Source organism: Erythrolamprus reginae, chromosome 1, assembly GCF_031021105.1.
Source record: "Erythrolamprus reginae isolate rEryReg1 chromosome 1, rEryReg1.hap1, whole genome shotgun sequence".
In the NCBI taxonomy this organism is placed as follows: domain Eukaryota; kingdom Metazoa; phylum Chordata; class Lepidosauria; order Squamata; family Dipsadidae; genus Erythrolamprus; species Erythrolamprus reginae.
This window is the reverse complement of record NC_091950.1, coordinates 92,016,767-92,041,771: the sequence shown is the minus strand read 5'-3', so window position 1 is coordinate 92,041,771 and position 25,005 is coordinate 92,016,767. Positions and strand designations below refer to the sequence as shown.

The following is a 25,005-nucleotide window of genomic DNA, read 5'->3' as shown; positions in this document are numbered from 1 at the left end:
GGGGCAGCGGCGTCCCTCCTGGCCTTGGCGGGCCGCCCGATCCTCCCCACCTCCTGCAAACGCGGCGGGCGGCGGGGGGAGAGCGAGGAGCCGGCTCCGGCGGGCGCAGGGCTTGGCTGGCTGGCTGGCGGGGGGAGCGCCGCTGGTGGTGCGGAGGGAGACCCTCCTCCGGGAGGGAGGGGGCCAGGCAGCAGCTAGCCAGCCAGCCGGCGGGATGGCGCTTCCGAGTTCGCAGCCAAACTTTGCACAGGCGGCGGCTGGCCGAAAGGAACGCTAGAGCGGGCGCGCCTCCAGCCGCAGCAGCTGGGCTCAGCAGGAGAAGCGCCCCCCCCATTATTCAATTTCCTGGGGCCCGGTACGCCCCTCCCAGTAATACCCGTCTATCGGCGGCCCTGCCCCACACTTCTCAAACACAGGAATGCAAGTGGCACACCCTTGATGTCAGGAGAGCCCTCCATATTTATCTCAAATACATGGAGTCACTGAGGAATTTTGAAGTCCTTTTCGTCTCTTTTCATCTGACTTCCTTAGGTCAAAATATGTCTTCTAGGCTGCTGGATCCACAGTACAAATGTAAAGGCATATGACTTGTTGGTCATCCCGTGCCCAATGGGAGTGACGGCTCATTCTACCCGCAACACGGCAGTGTCTACTGCCTAGTCTACCCAGGCTTGCCTGGAGGTAGTCTACTGGGCGGTGACCTGGTCATCCCCATCTTCCTTTGTACGCCATTATAAAATTGTCATTTTTGCTTCCGCTGACGCTGTCCTTGGTCGCAGGGTCCTCTAACAAGTCCTCCCTCAGTAGCAGCCAGGAACCATCAGTGACCCTCTCATTGTATACTTAGCTTTGGCAAGTCCCATCATGGATGAAAGATCCACACACTATGGAGAAGCGGTGTTGGTCTTACCTGATACACTCCTTGTAGAGTAGAGCTATCATCCAGCCCCACCCTTCTACTTTGGCTTCTGATTTTGTTGGATGACCTGTTTCCTTATACAGTACTTCGGTTTCTTGACCTGATGAACGGCCTGTTTTCCTTTTGAGAGACATTGCCTTTGATACTTTTGCTGTGTACTTTCTGGATGACCACACCTTGAGTCTGTGCTTCGTCTTCAGCGAAAGCGGGCCTTAGAAAGATGGAGGCGATTTTATTATTCAACAGACTCAGTCCTCATTGGCTGACAGTCAAGGTCAACCCACCATGGATGATACCTCCACTCTACAAGAAGGAGTATATCAGGCGAGACCAACGCCCCTTTTCACACGATTTAGTTGGACTGGAATCCTTTGAATTTTGAGGATTATTTTTATAATTTTAAAATTTTCCAACAGTCAATATATAATTAGAAGGAAGAATAAAGTACTGTAGAATGCTGAATATTAGGATTATGCATTAGCATATTAGCATTATGATCAATTCCCTGCTATAAAACAACAGAACTTATTAAGACTGAGAATCTTAAAATAGTATATTATCCTCAAACATCAAAGCTACCTTTAATCTGATGTTTCCTATGTAATCTCCCATAAGAGTTGGTTGATGCAATCTCCACGAAGTAAATGGGAGCAATTAGTGTAAGTTAGATTGTTCTATTGATCAGCTAATCAATTCAACTGCCTAGTACAATATTCACAGTTTTCAAATCTCCATTCAGAAATTTGTGCTTTTATTCAGAACTTTTCTGGAGGAAAAGAAAAGCATGTTGAAACTAAACCTCTAAGAGTCTGGCAGGATGTGGAAGAGGGAAAGCAATCTGATCCACCCTGCCCCTTGGGAATATCTTGCGCATGTCTTTACAAACAGGTTTGTACAAGCTGCAAGCGTATGGGCTGTTTGGCTACGGAGCAGTCCCTCCAGGCATGTAGACTTTTTGTGCAGCAGAACAACACGGGGGGCAGGAGGGTAGCTTTTGAAGGTTACGTTTATGTTGGCTGCACTCCTGGCTTAGAGAGAGGAAAGGCAATACCCTAAGGCTATTTCTGGGTGGTGGTAGTTTCAGCTAGAAGACATGTAACTGCTTGAGATGAGCACATTTTTGCATGGTGTTTTGTGTGGTTCCCCCGTCCTGGTCCTGTGCCCCCCCTCCCGCTTCTGGAACTTTTATTAATTTTCGGGTGATTATTTTTAAACCTTTGGCATAGATTTATATCCAATCTCTCCTCTTCCCAGAAAGCTTTTAAAAATGAGTTGCTTAACTTGGTTTCTTTTTCTTTAGAAATCAGAATTCAACATAAGGGCTAGTCCTGCACTGATGCTTCATTGTTTTCAACTAAATCCCTTTTAGGCCTTTTCTTCTGATTTAAATATTGTCTGAACTGCTATGGACTGCCCTTGTTAGGAATATATTTTTGTCAGCTGTCATAAGGATCCAGGGACAAAATTGCAAGTTACAGCAAAGAGGGGATGAAACCTATGAAATGCCAAGCACAGTTTTATTGTACATAAAAATGGTAAGGCCAGAGTATATTTGTAAGATGTGCTGAAATAAGAAAGTTGGTAGGATGGGCAGGAAAATGAATTACAAACTTAATTTTTAAAGTCTTAATTTACAAATTATAATTCAATGACAAAAATGTAATGTTAGAATTAAGAAGATCATCTCCTGTCAATGGGAATAATGGAGAATCAGGGAGAAAATCTTGCCAAAAGTATGCGTTCTTGAGGACCATGGAAGTCTTCCCCTCTTCTCAGCTGTAGAAAACTAGCCCCTCAGGAAATACCTATAAAAAGACACTGGTGGTGTTATCTAGTTGGGTAATGTTGCAAAATGTGGCTGTAAAAGTTGGTCCATAAGGAAGGCAGAGCGCCAAAGAATTGAGACCTTGTACTGTGGTACTGGAGGAGACTCCTACAAGTCCCTTGGACTGCAAGGCCAACCAACAAGTCAGTCTAGAGGAGATCAACTCTGACTTCTCTTTAGAAAGCCAGATCCTGAAGATGAAACTCAAGTACTTTGGCCACCTAATGAGTGTTCTGGTTTCTGGTAGAAATTTAGCAATTACAAATAACTCTTATTAAATGCATTATATCATGAATAAAGAAACTCCATTTATTTCTCTCCTCTTCTGGAATTCAAACACATTTCATACAGGCACTTGCTCCGTTATCTCCCTTAACTGCATTTCTCACAGTCCTTCTCCACTTAACAAGATTTATTTTCCTAACAGCATGATTTCTAAAACAGCAGCCCTGACTGTTAATCAACACGGAATACTTTTGCTTACTTGAGAGCGGCAAGAAACACATCCATTTTTCTCTTCGGCAACGTTGAAACTCCACCCTTCTTCCCCACTGACCCCCTGACGTGCCAAATACATCACTACAGTATTTAACCCATTCCTCTCCTTAATATCTTCTTCCAGACCTCTGTTCTCTATGTTTTTGAGCCCTTCTGAATTTAGGGTTAACCCAGCGAACGTCTGATTTTCCCTCACTAGATCCTGAACTCATAGTCCCATCCTGTGGCTGGCCTCCCACCTGTTCGACTACCTGCAACCCCGGGGGCCCCACTAATTCATAAACACTATCTGAATCCAAGTCCTCAATATCTTCATTATCCTCCAAATGACCAGGAGTATGTGCAACAATGAAAAGGAAGGACTCACTGGAGAAGAGCCTAATGTTGGGAAAGATGGAGGGCAAAAGAAGAAAAGAATGGCAGAGAATGAGGTGGCTGGATGGAGTCACTGAAGCAGTTGGCTTGAGCTTTAATGGACTCCTGGGAATGGTAGAGGACAGGAAGGCCTGGAGGAACATTGGGGTCATGATGGGTCAAACACAACTTTGCAACTACCAACAATGAAATGCCTATAAGGAAACAACCAAACTCAGCACCAAGAATTCTACAGTTCAGGCCTGAAATGTACATATACTGTTCTATTGAAAAACCAATAAATATGGACGTGTTTTTGTTTAAAAAATGTGGCATTTATTAATTGTAAACTAATATTTAATGATATATTTAAATATGTTAAAGGGTTAAATAAGGTTCAGGAGGGAAGGGTTTTTAATAGGAAAGTGAACACAAGAACAAGGGGACACAATCTGAAGTTAGTTGGGGGAAAGATCAAAAGCAACGTGAGAAAATATTATTTTACTTAAAGAGTAGTAGATCCATGGAACAAACTTCCAGCAGACGTGGTTGGTAAATCCACAGTAACTGAATTTAAACATGCCTGGGATAAACATATATCCATTGTAAGATAAAATACAGAAAATAGTATAAGGGCAGACTAGATGGACCATGAGGTCTTTTTCTGCCGTCAGTCTTCTATGTTTCTATGTAATATGAGTCGGTGTTGTAGTAATGTCCATAACTGCAGTTGGATCATAAAGAGAACTGACTTTCAGCAGCCTTTTACTTCCCCATCTTGGAAATAAATTCCTTGTTGTAAGTTCCTCTAGACCAGTGTTTTGTAAGCCCTTTTCCCTCTCGGGACATGAAAATAATTTTTGTTTGTATGGGTTATATTTCTCAATATTTGTTATATTAAAATTAAAATTGATTTATTGGTTGTCACTACCAGTTCTCAAACTTCGTTTGATGAGATTTTATGGCATGACTTTTCAACAGAGTCTGGTAAATAATTTTGATTTTTGCAGATCTCTGACAGGCTCTTGGGGCCTCCAGAGAGTCTTAGGTCATATTTTGAGAAACACTGGCCTAGATGATTAACTATTTGAGATGGAGGGATATACAGTAAGTATTGTGGTATGAAGTAGATTTTGCAGAATCACAGCTGTGTGCCTGTTTGGTAAACTATGTACCCTGTTACCCCCAAAATAAGACAACCCCTGATAATAAATAAAAAATAAAACCCTATTGGGCTTTTAAGTGTATGGCAGGGTCTTATTTTCAGGGAAACACGGTATGTGAGGCCCCATTATGGCCCCATTTTACGTATATTGTTCTGTCGGGCTCTCTGGTAGACTCCTCCCAAAAATTCACAGGTACAAATTCCAGACACACACACATTTGAAAATTCAAAACAATGTTCTTTATAATGAAAATTCACTTAAACTAAGCCCTCTTTTGGTATAGCAAAGAGCAGTCGTCTCCAAACAAACTGGTAATTTGTACAAGTCCCTTATCAGTTCTGTGATACTTAGCTTGCAGATGTGAGGCAATTCACAGTCCTTCTTTCACAAAGTGAAATGCACTTTGCTCTGATTAAGTTTCAAAGTGGGGGAAAATCAGCACACAAAAGGTCAAAGTCAGTAAAGCAGTCACGAAACACAACGATCAGATAATCCTCCACAATGGCCAAACCCACAGGCTGCTGTTTATAGCAGCCTCACTAATCACCACAGCCCCACCCAACTACAGGTGGCCTCATTTTCTTTGATAATAATCTCTCAGTTGTTGTTGCCTAGGCATCGTTGTCCGCATGCGTGGCTGTATCATTAACTCTTGTTCTGAATCCAAGGAGGAGCTAGATAATTTATCTCCTTCTGAGCTGTCTGCCACACTCTCCTCCTCCCTGTCACTCATGTCTTCTTGATCAGAGGAGCCTTCATCAGCAGATTCCACCAGGGGCAAAACAGGCCTGCAGCATGTGGATGTCTCCCCCACATCCACAGTCCTTGGGGCAGGAGCTGGGCCAGAGCTAGCCACGACATATATTAAAAAGGTTTTATGATGATTAAAATTCAGTGTTTGTTTGTTTGTCTGTCTGTCTGTCTGTCTGTCTGTCTGTCTGTCTTCTATGCCGCCAATTCCGAAGGACTCGGTATTAGATTTCAGTCTACGTATCATGAGGGGTCCTTAGTTCCTTCTGAACTAGGTTGTTTTCTTGCAAATGTTTCACTACCCAAACATTATCAGTGCTCATCGTTGCGATCACTAATGATGTTACCTGGTTTGGGTAATAAAACATTTAGAAGAAAACAACCAACCTCCGAGTGCACCAAGAAACCCTTATCTCAACCCCGAGCTACAAATATTCTCCCTTATTGAACGATATAATCATATAGAAAAAAAAAGTTAACGCTGGGAAATGTTGATAGAAATTGATTTGCCATCTTCTGCAAATGCTATAAAAACGTAGATATTTGGCGTTTACTAACCAGAAATATATATATGAACGGCAGCTTGGGTAATGAGCTGTGTTGGATTAAACAAAGACATTTTGGAGTGCCATTAGTTTAATATTATTTATTTATTTAATTTTTATGCTGCCCTTCTCCTTAGACTCAGAGCGGCTTATAACATGTTAGCAATAGCACTTTTTAACAGAGTCAGCCTATTGCCCCCACAATCCAGGTCCTCATTTTACCCACCTCGGAATGATGGAAGGCTGAGTCAACCTTGAGCCAGTGATGAGATTTGAACCACTGACCTTCAGATCTACAGTCAGCTTCAGTGGCCTGCAGTACAGCACTCTACCTGCTGCGCCACCCCGGCTCCTTCTTCATTAAATGAAAAGATGTATTAAAAACTTGATATACCATAGCCATCCTGCTGCTTTAGATTCATTCACTCAGAAGTTTACTTTCTGTGGGGAATTCTGCAGAGAACACTGTCAGTTCAGGTGTGGAAGAGCTTTAACTTTGTCATTACATGCTTAAAGCTGTTTCTTTCCTCCTGAAATATATACATTTACCATAGTAACCTCTCAAACTTTGTCTTCCTGTTTTTCACAGTTTATGAAGACCATTAATTCTTTTGAAATACTGTATATTGTTAATTATTTTGAAATATAACTGTGATAGTGTTATCATAGGAAGCCTGCCCGAGCTAATGGGAAATTGTTTACCCACATGTTCCAAGCTGCTAATAACTACCAAAACGCTTTTACCAACAATGTTGAAGGACGCCATTAGTCCAGTGTCTAGACATACTTATGTGTTGTCTGTAATGCTTCCTACTTCAGGAGTAAGTGCAAGTTTGAATTTTGTAAAGATAGAGAGTGATCTAGGGGTGGGTTCTAACTTGCCTCTCTACCGGTTCACTTCCTCTTGTGCCGCATGGGTACATGGGAAAAAAAGCTCAAAACAAGATGGCAACTCCATGCACAGTGCTGGAAACTAGGCTTCTGCCCATGCTCAGAAGAAAAAATAAATTCAAAAAATAAAAAAAGAGATGGCAGTGCCCACGGACCAGATCCATGATGTCATTGTGATGTCACCAGTGGGTCGTTACTGGTTCAGGTGAACCAGGAGGAACCTATCCCTAGAGTGAACAGTGACCATCACCTCAACTTTGTCATGCTTTATTTTCCATTCTGTTTATTGTACCCAGCCATGTGTTGCTGTGGCTCGGTCTGGTTAATTGGAAAAAAAAGAAATGAGAAAGTGCATGTTTAAATTTTTGCATCCCCTGTTCAAATAACAGAGTTTGAAGTGATCTTGGAGGTGAAGTGACCAACCCTCTGCTCAATTATGTCATACAGTTTGAAGGAATTAACATTACAGAGCAGGATGACATTTCTACATCTCTCTCTTTCCCTGTCCCCCCTGGTTTAAGAGACTGATCTGACCCATCTTCCAAAATACGATAAGACTGGCCTACCTCGCAGGGTTCTTGGTTCCATCCAAGCATGGGTGGCAAACCCCATGGTTTGCAGCCAAACCTGGTTCCTTTATTTTCTGAGGATACTTTCCTGTGGCAGTTGATTAGCATGGCAGTTGACTCCACGGTTTGCAGTCAAACCTGGTTCTTTATTTTCTGAGGATAATTTCCTATGGCCGTTGGTCAGCAGCCTGTTGCAGTTGATCAGCAGTCAATCAACACATGCCTGCTATGTTTGTCACCAGTCTCCATGCAAAACAATCACCTGTCTTTTCACCAGCCAATCAAAACGCAGCCTCCTAAGTTTTCACCAGGGAATTCTATGTTTTTGGCCAGTTTTTACCTGTCATAGGTGCAATATTTATATAATATAGGTATATCATAAGGGCTGTGTTCAAATGGAATGCTGTATCAAAATTTCAAAGCAATTGGTAAAGTACTTTTCGAGATTAGCCCCGCCTAACAAAGATACATTTATATTTTTATTAATAAAGATGATGGCTTGATAAATTCGTTTTATTATACTTGTCACTCCATTCTATTAACATTGAATTTTGAGTCCTATGAAAGTGACTGGTACTTCGATTGATTTTGTTGTTGCATGAACTAAAAATATTTTTTAATAACAGCCTCAGTAGTGCAATGGTTAGAGTGCAGTATTGCAAGCTACTTCTGCTGATCACCGGCTGCCAGCAGTTTGGCAGATCGAATCTCAGTAGGCTCAAGGTTGACTCCTTCCATCCTTCCAAGGTCGGTAAAATTGTTGGGGGAAATATGCTTGCTCTCTGTCAACCACTTAGAGAGGGCTGTAAAGCACTATGAAGCGGTATATAAGTTATTACATACCGCTTCACATAAATATTGCTAAAAACAAAGCCTAGCGAACGCAGATCGAATCTTCCATCCTTCCAAGGTCGGTAAAACGAGGACCCAGATTATTGGGGGTTTACTCTCTCTAAGCCGCTTAGAGAGGGCTGTAGAGCACTGCGAAGTGGTATATAAGTAAATTCTACTGCTATTGCTATTTTTAAAAAAACAATACCAATGGAGAAAGCTTTTTGATTGTTCTTAGTGTTTTTTTCCATCTTCTGCTGCCAATAGGAAGCCTTTAATACATTTCCCCCCCTAAATGATGTTGCATGTGAAATTGGAAATTTTACTCTGTTCTCATAATAAACAGCCATTTCATGTGAGGTTCTCTCCCCCCCCCCCCTTTGGTGGATTCCAAAGCCTTTGTACCTTTCCTGGTTACTGATTGATGGTTCTGTACTATGTTTCCTTTAATTTTGCAATAAACCAACAAGGAGGCTGAGACCACAAGTTTACAGAGGATGATTTATTTACTCAACCAGATTTGCAGGGATGACAGAATTAGATTTAGTAGTTTCAGTGTGGTCCTGGGGAGGGCAGAAGATGTATCTGAGAAAAAAGCACCATAGAAATAACATTCTTATTCATCCATATAGAGGCAGTTTTAATTTTGTTTCTGGAGCAGTTATAAGCAGATACAAGATTACAAAGGATGGACATTAAAGGCAATGCCACTATTAAATTACCAATTTGCCATAAGCTTAAAAAAAACCCTGCAGTATTTCTGTTGCTATATGATTTTTTAAAATTTTTGTACAGGATAGAACAGGAAATCTGAGAATAACCTTAAAATGGCTTTAAATGTTTTGTGTGATCTGCTATCGCCGGGATGGGAGGTTGCAGGTGGGGGGAGTGATTTTTGTTTTTTGCTCTATACAAAATAACAAAAGAGCTAAAGCTGTTTAGAAATGTAATTGTTTAGTAAGTGAGTTATTTCTATATTAAATTATAATTTATTTGATTTTTTTGTTACGGTAGTTTTTATTGCTTTAAATGTCTTTTATTGTAGTAGTCATGGACATGTAGACATGATTCTTGAGCAAAGCTTCATTTAAGAAATATCAGGTTGGTTTATGAAATTGAAAATATTCAAATGAAATCAAATACAGTGTAGTCCTAGGTCACCAATATTACTCATTGACTAATATATGTACTGCAATATATACTGCTCAAAAAAATAAAGGGGGCACTCAAATAACACATCCTAGGTCTGAATGAATGAAATATTCTCATTGAATACTTTGTTCTATTCAAAGTTGAATATGCACAACAGCATGTGAAATTGATTGTCAATCAGTGTTGCTTCCTAAGTGGACAGTTTGATTTCACAGAAGTTTGATTTACTTGGAGTTATATTGTGTTGTTTAAGTGGGGGTTTTTTGAGTAGTGTATTATTCCCATTCCCCTCTAGTAGATTTTATTTTTACAAAGTATTTAAGCTTATAGATAGAGCCTTTTAAGTCAAAATCAGATATTGAAGTGAGTAAAGTGTTTGATATTTGAAGCTTAAAATACGCAATATTCTGTCTTGTATGCTGTTTAGTAATTAAGCCGTGGTGGAATATTTGGAATTATCGTAGTCAGTTTATGCTGTGAACCAGATGCAGGTAAATGTAGGCACTCTTTCCTACTGCACTGTTCAGGACCTTATTTATTTCATTTATTTTATTTATTCGATTTTTATGCCGCCCTTCTCCTTAGACTCAGGACGGCTTACAACATGTTAGCAATAGCCCTTTTTAACAGAGCCAGCATATTGCCCCAACAATCCGGGTCCTCATTTTACCCACCTTGGAAGGATGGAAGGCTGAGTCAACCTTGAGCCAGTGATGAGATTTGAACTGCTGACCTGCAGATCTACAGTCAGTTTAAGTAGCCTGCAGTACAGCACTCTTCCTGCTGCGCCACCCCGGCTCCTTCAGTGACTAGGTGTCAAAACTGTTTCAAGAAGCACTGGCAAGATAGATAGCTGCTTCTTTATGTGTTTGAGCAATTTTCATTTGGGTATAAAAGCTGTTGCATGAAAATGTGAAGCCTAAGTAAAATATTTGAGTTTGTTGTTGCTGTTGTTTCAATTCATAGTAAGGATTTCTACCTAGAGGGCATTCAAGGAAACAAAGTGAAAATCAAGTGGGAATGAAAGCATAAAGCCACTGAGAAATGTCATTTTTCTTCTTTTTTCATAGAGAAAGGAAAATGTTTAAGACCTTCCACATAAGTGGCAGGGGGGGAAAAACCTGCATATAGGTAGCACTCAACTTTTGGATATTTTGTTAGGATGGTTTGAAGTTACAGCAGCGTTGCAAAAATGACTTACATGACTTATTCTCAAAGTTACAACCGTCACACCATCCCTGCAGTCACGTGATTGCGATTTGGGCACTTGGCAACCTGCCTGTGTCCTGCTACATCAGTTGAAGCATCCCAAGGTCACGTGATTGCAATTTGCAACCTTCCCAGCCGTCTTCCGACAAGTAGAATCAATCACATATCTTAACATCCAAAAAGATCCCCTTAATGACCATGGCAAAAAAAGGTAGTAAACGAAGATGCAGTGATATGATGCCTCATTTAATGACTGTACTTCTTAATGATGAATGTTCCGGTCCAGTTGTGATAGTAAGTCAAAGACAACCTGTATTAGAAACATAGAAACATAGAAGACTGACGGCAGAAAAAGACCTCATGGTCCATCTCGTCTGCCCTTATACTATTTCCTGTATTTTATCTTACAATGGATATATGTTTATCCCAGGCATGTTTAAATTCAGTTACTGTGGATTTACCAACCACGTCTGCTGGAAGTTTGTTCCAAGCATCTACTACTCTTTCAGTAAAATAATATTTTCTCATGTTGCTTTTGATCTTTCCCCCAACTAACTTCAGATTGTGTCCCCTTGTTCTTGTGTTCACTTTCCTATTAAAAACACTTCCTTCCTGAACCTTATTTAACCCTTTAACATATTTAAATGTTTCAAATGTATTGTGATTCTAAATTGATGTAGAGATGAAAGAGAACACAAAGAATTACAATTGACTTTATTTGAGAATTTGAGAACCTATAGAACTTCACTATTGGATTGATCACCAATACTTGAGAAGATACAATTATTGAACACAGGTTCAATAATCTGGTTCCTCAGCTTTGGTTAATAATTTCGAAAGAGCTAAATCTGTTTCATAAGTGAGTTATTTCTACATTAAATTATAAATATTTAGCTCTATATATTTATTGGTCTTTTTCTTATTTACTTTTTATGCAATTTATTGGCTGTGCCAATCTGTACATACTATTCTCCTCCAAGGATCTTAAGGAAATTAGATGAAATTATCTATTTTGTCCTCATTACAACTCTGTGGATGGAATAATATATATACAGTATAGCCCTACCAGAGAGAGAAGAGAGACAGAAAGGAAATGGAAGGGAGAATAGATACACCAACACATACTTATCTCTCTCTCTCTCTCTATTTTAGTTATATACATACACAAAGATATATACACAGAAATACATCCATACATTCATATTGAACCTTTTCAAATCTCCAGTTGTAATGAAATATTCCAGTTTGTAACTGGAAACTAGCAAAATAGGACTTGTTTAATGAAATAGACTATGTATTAAAGAAATTTAGTTTTAAAAAAGAAATATATAAAAGTGATGTGACATGAACAAGCACACAATGGTACAGAATTTAGTTTACATTGGAAGAAATTTGAAATGACCGCATCACATATGGGTTCTCTTGACATTTGTGAATAATATAGTTAGTGTAAAACATCTGCCAATAAAAACTTTAGACCCTGTCATAATGTGGCTGCACATTCTGTACATTAATCTAAAACGTTTCCTATTCCTTTTTTCATAACTCTTACTGTTTAGTCTTTATATTTCTATTCATTTGGAACTGGTATTGGATTGGTATTATTAGTTCTTGCTTTAATATGAATATATACTAATATTGAACCTACTTTAGCAAATATTATTATGTGAAATCATCAATATTCTATCTGTCATGTTGAATTTACTATTGTGGTGCTTGAAATGCTGTATTCTGGATTTATTGTTTCTTTGTTTCCTGTAGTCTTCTTCTAGCAGTGATAGAATTTATTTATATACGATAAATGACCTCCAAATTGTGTTTGTTACTTTTTGAATGTCCATCACTTACCCAACAGGAAGGGGAGGGAGGGAGGGAGGGAGGGAGGGAGGGAGGAAGGAAGGAAGGAAGGAAGGAAGGAAGGAAGGAAAGAAATCTGACAAACTTTCTGGGAAGCAAAGTTTCTTAATTGTTGTTATTGGACCGACAATGACAATTTTCATGAATGATGAAAGGAAATAGCCTCATTAATACTGCCTGATCCCCATAAATTTGTAAAACATGTAGTTGGCCTAGCTTGAATCAAAGGGTCAAATTTAATGTTTTTTTTTCATTTGTGGCAGTAAAAGACAAAGGGAAGAAGTGCATCTCTATAAAACTGGTGGAGAGTCTAACCCTGTGTCATTAATATCTTGAAGTTTTTTTACTGGTCCTTATTAGGCTCCCAAGAACTTTAGGAAAACAGAATTTTGATTTTAGATTGCATTTCATATTTCTGTCCCAGTGCTCGATGATGAAGATGAATAGTATTTAAACTGAGATGATTATTTTATCTCTTGTCTAATTCTTTATTGTGCAAGGATGTAGGAAATACAGGTAGTCAAAAGTATGATAATGTCGCTTTGGAAAACTATTGCCAGTCACTTGAGTTATATAAGGAGGAAGGTACTGTTGTGCTAATAGCCTTCATCTAGCCATTGCATGGCTGTTAAGTTGACTTCTGTGAGAAGACAGTGCTGGAATATTATGTTGACTAGCAAAAGTTTTCCAAGTTTCTAGATAGGAGTATAACAAATACTTAGATTTGACTTCGTGCTTCTTGCATTCAGAATATATGCTCTGTCACTCTATTGTGACAATGTTCTACTTTATATGGATCATCTTGGATCACTGGACGTATAGTATCTTCCCATCTTAGCATACAGTTGTAATGATGAGATGTTCCAATGTATTTCTAACCTTTGTCTTTTTCAACTTTTAGTATATAATCTACTCAGCTTAGTACAGTGTTCCCTCGATTTTCGCGGGGGATGCGTTCTGAGATCACCGAAAGTCGAATTTCCGCGAAGTAGAGATGTGGAAGTAAATACACTATTTTTGGCTATGAACAGTATCCCAAGCCTTCCCTTAACACTTTAAACCCCTAAATTTACAATTTCCCATTCCCTTAGCAACCATTTAGATTATTACTCACCATGTTTATTTATTAAAGTTTGTTTAAAAAATGTTTTTAAAGGCAGATGAAAGTTTGGCAATGACATATGACGTCATTGGACGGGAAAAACCGTGGTATAGGGGGGAAAAAACCATGAAGTATTTTTTAATTAATATTTTTGAAAAACCGTGGTATAGACGCTCCGCGAAGTTCGAACCCGCAAAAATCGAGGGAACACTGTATATCCATCTGGCTCTTGTAGTTGACTTAGACAAGAGCTATTTTAGTGATCTTTATGCAGACACACTGCCTTGAGAACCTGTAGCATTTACCACATTTTATTCTGGTTCCTCTGTGATTTGTATCTCTCTACCTCTTTTCCCTTTCAACAAAGACATTCCTTCCCCTTTCCTGTCAAAGAAATGAGATATAATATAAAGCTATTTAGTAATCTTGAGCAAAACCTGAAAGGATTCGCTTTCTTTAACATGCTTGATTAAGATGCTTGATCTAAATGTTTGAGAAAGGAGTTGAAATGAATGTTACGATGGGCGTTGAGAGTTGCCTGTATATTCTGTGTATATCTAGGGTAATTATTATGCCTATCTTGTAGTTCTAATACTTTTCCTCCTCCATGTCTGTTTGCAGGTAATCTTGACGAATCAGATTACCACATGGCTAAGCGATGGCCTAGCTGTACAAGCAGACCTCCTGTCTCCAGTTGATGACTTGTCCCTGTCTGAAGGTAAGCAGTCCTTTTTATTACAGTTGAAACATGACTCTGATACACATCTCCTCGGCCATTTGTAACATTCATGTTTAAGGAACAACCCCGATGTGGTTATCTGATTCAACATAAAATGAAGCTAGAGTTTTAAAAATACATTCCTAAATTTGATCTAGGACCAATAGTTTAATTGATCTTCAATCTACAGGTTGGATAAGGCAAGGAAAGTTGATTCATGGTTGTTTTGAAGGTATGCTTGGAAGTAAGTAATACTCATTTAACTGGTGCATTAGAGTTAAAAGCAAGTTATTAGATATTTTTGCCAATTTAGTATAAGTTGGGGATATATTGATTATAATGACCAGTTATTGAAGAAAAACAATGGCTTTTGTTATAAAAAATATCCTCTTGTGAATCTGTTGTAGTCTCTTGCAACGTGGTAAAGTGCAGATGTAATGTAGACCTAGATTTAACCTTAACATTGTATCTGATAAAGGTATCAAAATAATGCACTTTGAGCAAAATCTTTCATTTAACTATATGTGCCTTTCTTTTCCTTTACTATATATTTTAATAACAAAATACTGTATATTTTTGATTTTCTAGCACAGCTTTCCTAGACCTGGAGTTAATGTGAATGCATATGATTTAAGAAATAAACTTTTTCTAGGTCTGTTATATTAAATCGTTGGGTCAGGGCTAACAGGAATGGAAGTAGACTCAGAGGTGAACAGCAACATCAAACCTATATTTAGTACCGCAGAACAGAACAGAGAACAGGTAGTTTGACAGCTCATTTTATATTGAAGCTGTCATACTCTAAGCCAGCGTTTCCCAACCGATGTGCCAGGTGTGCCGCCAAGCTCCTAGGGAAAAAGGAGAGCTTAAGGAGAGCCCTGCCCAGCTGGAGATTCCCTGGCAGCACCAGGTAGAAGCCGGCAATGCAGCACCCTTTTCCAGTGCCGCGCAAGGAGCTGGGCGTTGGAGTTTGGGGTGAGGAGCGATGAAAGTGCGGAGGCCGGCGCCGCGGCTGCCCCCACCCCCCAGTGCCTCCGTTCCCCTCGCGCCCCTGGCTTCTCGCTGCTGACGCCCGCCCGCCCTCCCGCTCGATCTGCCCCTTTCTCCAGCTCCTCAGGCGAGCGCTCGGAGAAAACCTTCTCACAGCGGAGGTCGGAGAAGGTTCTTTGGAACGTTGGGGGTGCGTGCGCGCGCGCGCCCTATCCCCCAGCCAGCCTACCCGGAAAAGCTTTGCCGGCCTCCGCAGAGAAGGAAGAGAGAGAACAAGAGAGAGAAAGAAAGGAAGAGAGAGAAAGAGATAGCAAAAGAGACAGAATGAGAGAGAGAGAGAAAGAAAAAGAAAGAAAGAGACAGCAAGAGGGGGGAAGGAGGGAGAGAGAAAGAGAGCCAAACAGAGAGGAAGGAAGGAAGAGAGAAAGAAAGAGATAGCAAGAGAGACAGAATGAGAGAGAGAGAGAAAGAGAAAGAAAGAAAGAGACAGCAAGAGGAGGGAAGGAGGGAGAGAGAAAGAGAGCCAAAGAGAGAGGAAGGAAGGAAGAGAGAAAGAAAGAGATAGCAAGAGAGACAGAAAGAGAGAGAGAAAGAAAGAAAGAGACAGCAAGAGGGGGGAAGGAGGGAGAGAGAAAGAGCAAAAGAGAGAGGAAGGAAGAGAGAAAGAAAGAGATAGCAAGAGAGACAGAATGAGAGAGAGAAAGAAAGGAAAGAAAGAAAGAAAGACAGCAAGAGGGGGGAAGGAGGGAGAGAGAAAGAGCAAAAGAGAGAGGAAGGAAGGGAGAAAGAAAGGGATGGAGAGAGAGAGAAAGAGGGAGGGAGAGAAAAAGGGAGGGAGAGAGAAATAGAGCGAAAGGGAGAAAGAGAGATTTTTTTGTCCAAACTTTTTTGCACCCCCCCCCTCAATGTTCCCCAGGATTTTGAAAATGTGAATAATGTGCCGCGGCTCAAAAAAGGTTGGGAAACACTGCTCTAAGCCAATGATAGAGCTCCATTTTCCCGCTCACCAGTGCTAAGAAGACCTGGAAGTAGCAAAAGTAAACTGTGGGCCATTGTCTGTGACTAGGGTGTCAGGCAGGCCATGCACTCATAGGGTGTCCAGAAACTTAATGATGGCCTAAGAAGAAGTGGTAAGCATGCATGCCAACACAACCCACTTTGAATAGCCGTCCATGAGCCCCAGAAACATTTGTCTATGAAATGGGCCAGCCAAATCAAGATGGAGTCTTGATCAGGGGGATTTAGGGGTCTCCCAATCAAGGATGGGGGCTGCTGGTGGAGCTGGCCTAGACTGCCAGCAAACCTGGCATTTTGCTATCCAGGCCTTAATTTGTTGGTCTATTTTGGACCACCAAGCATAGCTGTGCCCTAGTGACTTTATGTGAACTATGCCAGGGTGGGTCCTGTGTAAGCAGTGGAATATGGAGTCCCTGAATCCCGGGGCATTACAACCTTATGGCCCCAGAATAGGCAACCCTTCATTATGGTCAACTCATGTTGTCAGTTAAAATAGGGCTGAAACTCTGGGGCTGGGGGCACTGGGGTCCAGCCTCTAGGTACCCAGTCTAATACCTGTGAGATTAGGGTGTCTGTGCCTGATTGAGAAGCAATGTGGGTAGCAGGAACTAAGCCTTGGAGTTCATCTACAAGTAAGACCACAGATGCTGGAGCAGAGTCCTCGAGGGGAAAGGGCAAGGGGCAGCGGCTAAGGGCATCAGCATCGCCTAGCTGTCAGCCAGGGTGGTAGTGCAGCTGGTAAGAGTGTGAGGCAAGAAACTCCAGCCACAAGGATATGTGGGCTGAGAGGATGTGTGGGCTCTGCCTGTCATTGGACATTAACCCTAGGAGAGGTTGGCGGTCAGTGACCAAGTGAAAGAATCTACCATAAAGGTAGTCATTAAATTTACAGATGGCAGTGACACAAGTGAGGCCTCTCTATCCGGCTAGCTATAGTTACGTTTTGCCAGGGAGAGGGTGTGAGATAGTAAGCCAGAGGGGCCTCAGACTCTTTGGGTAAGACATGATTCAGGATAGCACCCACCTCATATGGGGACGCATCACAGGCTAATAATAAGGGGAGATTGTCACTATACTGAACTAAGAAAGCCTGGAGCTGGGTCCTGGAGGAAGGGGAAGAGACAGCTGGATGGCCTCAATCTTGGAGGGGTGGGATGGATACCTTCAGCATCAATAAGGAAGCCCAAGAACTCCACTTTGGGGACTCCAGTGTGACATTTGTCCTTCCTCAACCTGAAGCTATCTGCCTGGAAACGGAGGACAACCCGTAATTTGCATATGAGGTCAGATTGGCTGGAGGTGGAGATTTGGAGCCCCAGCCTAAGGAGCGGAGAAGGTGGGATATTACTGGGACAGGGTAGGGGTTGGCCTGCAAAACTTGTTAACTGTTACTTTATAGTCAGCACAAATCCTGATGGAGCCATTGGATTTTAAGGGAATTACAGTGGTACCTCTACTTACAAACTTAATTTGTTCCGTGACCAGGTTCTTAAGTAGAAAAGTTTGTATGAAGAAGCAATTTTTCCCATAGGAATCAATGTAAAAAACAAATAATGCGTGCGATTGGGGAAACCACAGGGAGGGTGGAGGCCCTGTTTCCTCCCAGGAGTTTCCTAGAGAGGCCCCACGGAGGCTTCTCCCCACCATTTCCGGCCCTGTTTCCTCCCAGGAGATTCCTAGAGAGGCCCCATGGAGGCTTCTCCCCACCTTTTCCAGCCCTGTTTCCTCCCAGGAGATTGCTAGAGAGGCCTTGCGGAGGCTTCTCCCTGCCTTTTCTGGTTACAGTTTCGGAGGTTCAAGTTTGTAAGTGGAAAATGGTTCTTGAGAAGTGGCAAAAAAATCTTGGACACCCGGTTCTTATCCAGAAAAGTTCGTAAGTAGAGGCGTTTGTAGGTAGAGGTGCTACTGTGCAATAGGGGTTTCCCAATTGATCGTTGTCTAAAGGCTCTAATATCCCTTGGGCAATAGATTTATCCAGTTCTAGATCTACCTTAGACCGCAGAGCCAAGGGGACGTGCCTGAGCTTCAACTGGATTGGGGCCACCTAGAGGTCCAAATAAAAAGAAATGGGGCTCCCTGTATATTTACCCAGACGTGAGCTGAAAATGTCAGCGAAGTCAGAGGTGAGGATGTCCAAGATGTCATCGCTGGTAGCATGGATGCTGGTGACAGCAAGGCCTATCATTTCCCATTTTCTTCTTGGGTCAGAGCCAATCAGGCTCAACTAGCAGTTAGCATAGTCGTAACTGTGAGGACTTAGCATGTTACCTTAAGGCAGTGTTTCTCAATTATTTTCTATTCTACACTTCTGTTTGTCATGGCTGTGAGAACCAACAGGGCAGTATGGCTGCATCTGGTCATTGTCACTCATTTAGTACTGCCCTGGAAGCATATGTAGTTTAAGGTATGCTTATTGAATTGGACATCCAGCTATGGGCCACTGCTGTATCCCCATAGACATTTTTTTATATAATTCATGTTTGTCTTATATAAGATTGTATAAGAAGTAAAAGATTACTTCTCTTTTGTTATGTTCTCATCATACTTAGACTTAGAATAACTTTATTGTCACTTTGAATGTACATTAATTGGCATATATTTTAATGTATACAGTGATCCCTCGAGTATCGCGAGGGTTACGTTCCAAGACCCCTCGCGATACTCGATTTTTCGCGATATAGTGATGCGGAAGTAAAAACACCATCTGCGCATGCGCGCCCTTTTTCCATGGCCGCGCATGCGCAGATGGTGGAGTTTGCGTGGGCGGCGGGGAAGACCCGGGGAAGACCCAGGGAAGGTTTCTTCGGCCGCCCAGCAGCTGATCTGCTCGGCAGCGCCGCAGCAGCGAGGAGCTGAAGACCGGGGTTTCCCCGCCGCCCACGCAAAGGGGAAACCCCGATCTTCGGCTCCTCGCTGCTGCCCGCCCGCCGCTCGCCCGCCGGCCGCTCGAGAGCAAGAGGGGGAGAGATAGAGAAAGAGAGAGAAGGAAAGAAAGAGATGAGAGAGGGAGGAAGAGAGTGTGAGAGAGGAAGAAGCAAGATAGAGAAAGAGAGAGAGAAAGAAAGATGAGAAAGGAAGAGAGTGACGTCATCGGGTGGGAAAAATCGCGATATAGCGTTTCGCGAAGATCAAGATCGCTAAAATCGAGGGATCACTGTACATTAAAATATGCTAAATAAAATAAATAATACTTATTTGATGGGGAACACAGAGACATCTATTTGGGAAGCAAATAGAAAAAGATATGGGTAACATTCACACACAAAGTGGAAGATTAAAAAACAGAAAGCAGCACATACAGTACTATATAACTGAAACTCAAAAAAATAGAATATCATGCAGACATTCATTTATTCCAGTAATGCAACTTAAAATGTGAAATGTAATATATGAAACTCATAACATGCAAAATAGTTCAAGCCGTGATTTGTCATAATTGTGATGATTATGGGGTATAGCTCATGAAAACTCCAAATCCTCCATCTCAGAAAATTAGAATGTTACATGCGATCAATAAAACAAGGATTGTACATAGAACCATATCGTACCTCTGAAAAGTATAAGCATGCATATGTATTCAGTATTTAGTTTGGGCCCCTTTTGCAGGAATTACTGCCTCAATGCAGCATGGCATGGGCGCTATCAGCCTGTGACACCGCTGATGTGTCAGGATGCTTCAATAGCAGCCTTCAGCTCTTTTGCATTGTTCGGTCTCATGTCTCTCATCTTTCTCTTGGCAATGCCCCATAGATTCTCTATGGGGTTCAGGTCAGGCAAATTTGCTGGCCAATCAAGGGCAGTAATCCCACGGTCATTGAACCAGGTTTTGGTGCTTTTGGTAGTGTGGGCAGATGCCACATCCTGCTGAAAAAATGAAGTCAGTAAATCCCCATAAAGCTCGGCTGCGTATGGAAGCATAGAGTGCTCCAAAATCTCCTGGTAGACTGCTGCATTGACCCTGGACCTAATGAAGCACAGCAGACCCACACCAGCAGATGACATCGCTCCCCAAATCAACACAGATTGTGTAGACTTTTGCATCTCATTTGGAAACCAAGGACCCAGAGTATGGGGGAAGAATGGAGAGGCACACACTGCAAGATAAGCTTGAGGTTCAGTGTAAAGTTTCCACAGTCTGTGTTGATTTGGGGAGCCATGTCCTCTCCTGGTGTTGGTCCACTGTGTTGTCCCAAAGCAAGTACTGAGTGCTTGCTTGTTTATACTTTGCAGAGGTCCGATATTGTTCTATGTACAATCTCTGTTTTATTCATCACATGTATACTAATTTTCTGAGATGGTGGATTTGGAGTTTTCATGAGCTGTATCCCATAATCATCACAATTATGACAAATCATGGCTTGAACTATCTTGCCTTGAATGTTATGAGTATCTCTAATATATTAAGTTTCATAGAAACATAGAAGTCTGATGGCAGAAAAAGACCCCATGGTCCATCTAGTCTGCCCTTATACTATTTTCTGTATTTTATGTTAGGATGGATATATGTTTATCCCAGGCATGTTTAAATTCAGTTACTGTGGATTTATCTACCACGTCTGCTGGAAGTTTGTTCCAAGCATCTATTACTTTTTCAGTAAAATAATATTTTCTCCTGTTGCTTTTGATCTTTCCCCCAACTAACTTCAGATTGTGTCCCCTTGTTCTTGTGTTCACTTTCCTATTAAAAACACTTCCCTCCTGGACCTTTAACATATTTAAATGTTTTGATCATGTCCCCCCTTTTCCTTCTGTCCTCCAGACTATACAGATTGTGTTCATTAAGTCTTTCCTGATACGTTTTATGCTTAAGACCTTCCACCATTCTTGTAGCCCGTCTTTGGACCCGTTCAATTTTGTCAATATCTTTTTGTAGGTGAGGTCTCCAGAACTGAACACAGTATTCCAAATGTGGTCTCAACAGCGCTCTATATAGCGGGATCATAATCTCCCTCTTCCTGCTTGTTTCATCTTTTAAGTTGCATTACTGAAATAAATGAATGTTTGCAGAATGGGGAGGAGTCAACAAGGAATGGTTTAAATACTGAACAAATTGTTACAGTTGAAAGAAAAAACACACTTCTTTTGTTAAAGAAGTGATTTAAAAATGTGAAAGAGGCCTTGGGGTGGCTTGAAATGTACATCCCTGAGCTATAGTAACCTTCATTAATTCTTATGAAAATCATATGTACAAAGAACCTTTAGACGTTTTGGTTTTGCAAAATTATTTAAGGAAAGTGTCTCAAATATAAGGTGTTCCAGCATGTTAGAAACCGAAAAACACTTGAGGGAATATCATTTTATACATGGTGGGTTGTTCCCTTCATTGTTACAGCTGCAAACTTTTAAGATCTATTATAAACCTGTTTGTACAAGCTCTTCATGAGTTGTCTCTATGTTCTGAAATAAAGTGATTCATGGTTTGTTAAATATTTAGTTTTACTAGAAAGTGTTAAACAAATCATAAATGATTAAGTAACTTAGCAGTTGTACATTCACAAGAATTAGCTTCCTGCAATTAAATATGTTGAATTGGTAATAAAATATCTGGATTTAGTTATTCAGTTTATTTCAATTGACAGACATCAGTTTCTAAGAGCATCAAATTTCAGCTTGCCTTCCAATATCTATCTTGATCATCCCCTCACTAAGTATTTTGTGTTGAGGGAAGAGAGAGAAAATCTAAGTGAGTTGGTTTTAGGAGAAAGACAGAGATATCACACACTTTAACTTCTAAAACCAGGGGGCAGGACTAGATGAGAATTGTTACCAATAAAAAGTCACTAGTCCCTGATGTTCTATAGCAGGGATGACGAACCTATTGCATGGTTGCCAGAGGTGGCACGCGAAGCCATATCTCCTTGCGCATGAGCCGTTGCCCTACCTCAGCTCCATTGTATATGTGTGTACTGGCCAGCTGATTTTTGGCTTGCACAGAGGCAATTTTGGCTTCCATAGAGCCTTCCTGGGGAATGGGGGAGGGCATTTTTACCCTCCCCTGACTCCAGGGTGGAGCCTGGGAAGGGCAAAACACGAGTCTACTGCGCCCAGCAGCAGTTGGGAAACAGGCCGTTTCCGGCCCCCAGAGGGCCTCCGGGGGGCAGAGGAAACTGTTTTCGCCTGTCTCAGGCATTGAATTATGGGTGTGGGCATTTGTGCATGTGTGATAGCGAGCACCCACGCTCTTTCGGCACCCGAGGGAAAAAAAGGTTCACCATCACTGTTCTAGAGGTAGCATGGATTAACTTCCAGGATCGAATGACTTAACCTGTGGTGAGCTTTCAAATTTCCATGACATTGTGGGACACGGAAAGCGGTGACCTTAGAACAGTGTTACTTGATAGCTGATAAATAGTAAAAGTGTTTCAAAATGTCCTACCCATGCATACCTATACATATACCGAGCTAGGGTGGCGCAGCAGGTAGAGTGCTGTATTGCAGGCCACTGAAGCTGACTGTGGATCTGTAGGTCAGCGGTTCAAATCTCATCACCGGCTCAAAGTTGACTCAGCCTTCCATCCTTACGAGGTGGGTAAAATGAGGACCCGGATTGTGGGGGCAATATGCTGGCTCTGTTAAAAAGTGCTATTGCTAACATGTTGTAAGCCGCCCTGAGTCTAAGGAGAAGGGCGGCATAAAAATCGAATGAATGAATGAATGAATGAATGAATGAATGAATGAATGAATAAATAAATAAATACTTAAAGCAATTCCCTTTAAAAATAAAGGAAGGGATTATGTTTAAACTGTTAGAGGAATTATTCTGTAGATAAATCTGCGAAAGTGATATTTGAACTCAGGTATGCTCTAGCGCTGAAAAAGACTAAACTTGTTTGCAACTTTCATATTATTGTATAGCCTCTATGTCAGAACGTAACAAAGAATAATTTTATCCTTTAACGCAATAGCTGCTATACCAAAATGCAGATTGCAGCTATTCGAAATTGGGTCAAATGATAGCATTTTGAGAAAAAAATGTGGGGGAAGTAAACTTGACATTCGGTGTTCCTATCCTTAAGGTGAAGGCTGTGAATTCTAACTTCTTCTAAGTCACCATAGGAACCTGTGAAAGGGCAAGAGATTATGTATAAATAAACATTGCATCTCTCTTGTTACAGAGAGGTTCAGACATGCTGGCTGTCTGCACATGTGTAATCTATACTTTGTTTATTTATTGGCATCACACTGACATTTTGGCTAAAAGATCCATTTTATTCCAAATAAAGCTGCCAGGAATTAGAAAAAAAGACTGGGGAAGGAGGGGTTGGTGAAAAGATGACTAGAAGTGAATTGTGTCGGAGTGGCCTCAAATGAATACATACTTCCTCCCAGGCAGTTCTGTACACATCATGGATAAATGCTAAAGTACAAGAGGATAAGCAGTGCCTACTCTAATCTCCATTTTCTAATGTTCTTTTTGTTTTGAAAGAATAATATATAACTACTTGGACTCCATTTCTTTTTTCTGCTCCTTTCAGTTCTCTGAATCTACTTTTTTCTGATCCTCACGTAGCCCCCATTATTTCACTGGCATTTAATTCCCCTGGCATCCAGCTTTCAAACATAGCTCTGCTATTTCTACAGCACTATTTTCCTATTCCTAATTTGACAAACAGTTTTAATTTCCTTGCTGTCATTCCGCTCGTTATTTAAATTTAGTGTATTAAAAGTAGTATATTGGCCATGTCGTAGGAACTGGAATACATGGCACCGGACCAGATTACCTCAGGGACCGCCTTCTGCTGCACGAATCCCAGCGACCAGTTAGGTCCCACAGAGTGGATCTTCTCCGGGTCCTGTCAACTAAGCAATGTCGCCTGGCGGGACCCAGGGGAAGAGCCTTCTCTGTGGCAGCCCCAGCCCTCTGGAACCAACTCCCCCCAGAGATTAGAACTGCCCCCACCCTCCTTGCCTTTCGTAAACAACTTAAAACCCACCTCTGTCACCAGGCATGGGGGAATTGAGATCCTCTTTCCCCCTAGGCCTTTACAATTCTATGCATGGTATGTATGTATGTATGTTTGGTTTTTATATTAATTGATTTTTAATCATCAATACCAATTGATGTACACTGTTTTATTGTCGCTGTTAGCCGCCCCGAGTCTCTGGAGAGGGGCGGCATACAAATCCAATAAATAAATAATAATAAATAAATAATACAGTGTTCCCTCAATTTTTGCGGGTTCGAACTTCGCAGAACGTCTATACCACGGTTTTTCAAAAATATTAATTAAAAAATGCTTTGCGGTTTCCCCCCCTATACCACGGTTTTTCCCGCCCGATGACGTCATATGTCATTGCCAAAGTTTCGTCTGCCTTTAAAAAACATTTTTTAATAAACTTTAATAAATAAACATGGTGAGTAATAATCTAAATGGTTGCTAAGGGAATGGGAAATTGTAATTTAGGGGTTTAAAATGTTAAGGGAAGGCTTGGGATACTGTTCATAGCCAAAAATAGTGTATTTACTTCCGCATCTCTATTTTGCGGAAATTCGACTTTCGCGGGCGGTCTCAGAACACATCCCCCGTGAAAATCGAGGGAACACTGTATTAATTAACTATTTCAGTGGTTAAAATAAACGCTTTTGAACCATATTGATTCTGCTTAGCCTA

The 25,005-nt window shown here is 41.2% G+C and overlaps 1 protein-coding gene across 17 annotated transcripts in view; it reads left to right on the top strand.

Moving 5' to 3' along the window:
- The window catches only part of RAD51B (RAD51 paralog B), a 465,772-nt gene that overhangs the window by 94,246 nt on the left and 346,521 nt on the right, over window positions 1–25,005 (top strand). For 11 of the 17 annotated variants that reach the window (XR_011559703.1, XR_011559702.1, XM_070759020.1 and 8 more), the window contains 2 exons: window positions 14,290–14,386; window positions 14,577–14,630. Coding sequence is in view for 12 of the 17 variants with exons in the window: in XM_070759020.1 (XP_070615121.1) it covers window positions 14,290–14,386; window positions 14,577–14,630 (151 nt within the window). In the remaining 5 variants the exon portion in view is untranslated. The remainder of the gene's footprint in view (window positions 1–14,289; window positions 14,387–14,576; window positions 14,631–25,005) is intronic. The other 6 variants (XR_011559708.1, XR_011559706.1, XR_011559707.1 and 3 more) reach the window with 1 other exon arrangement.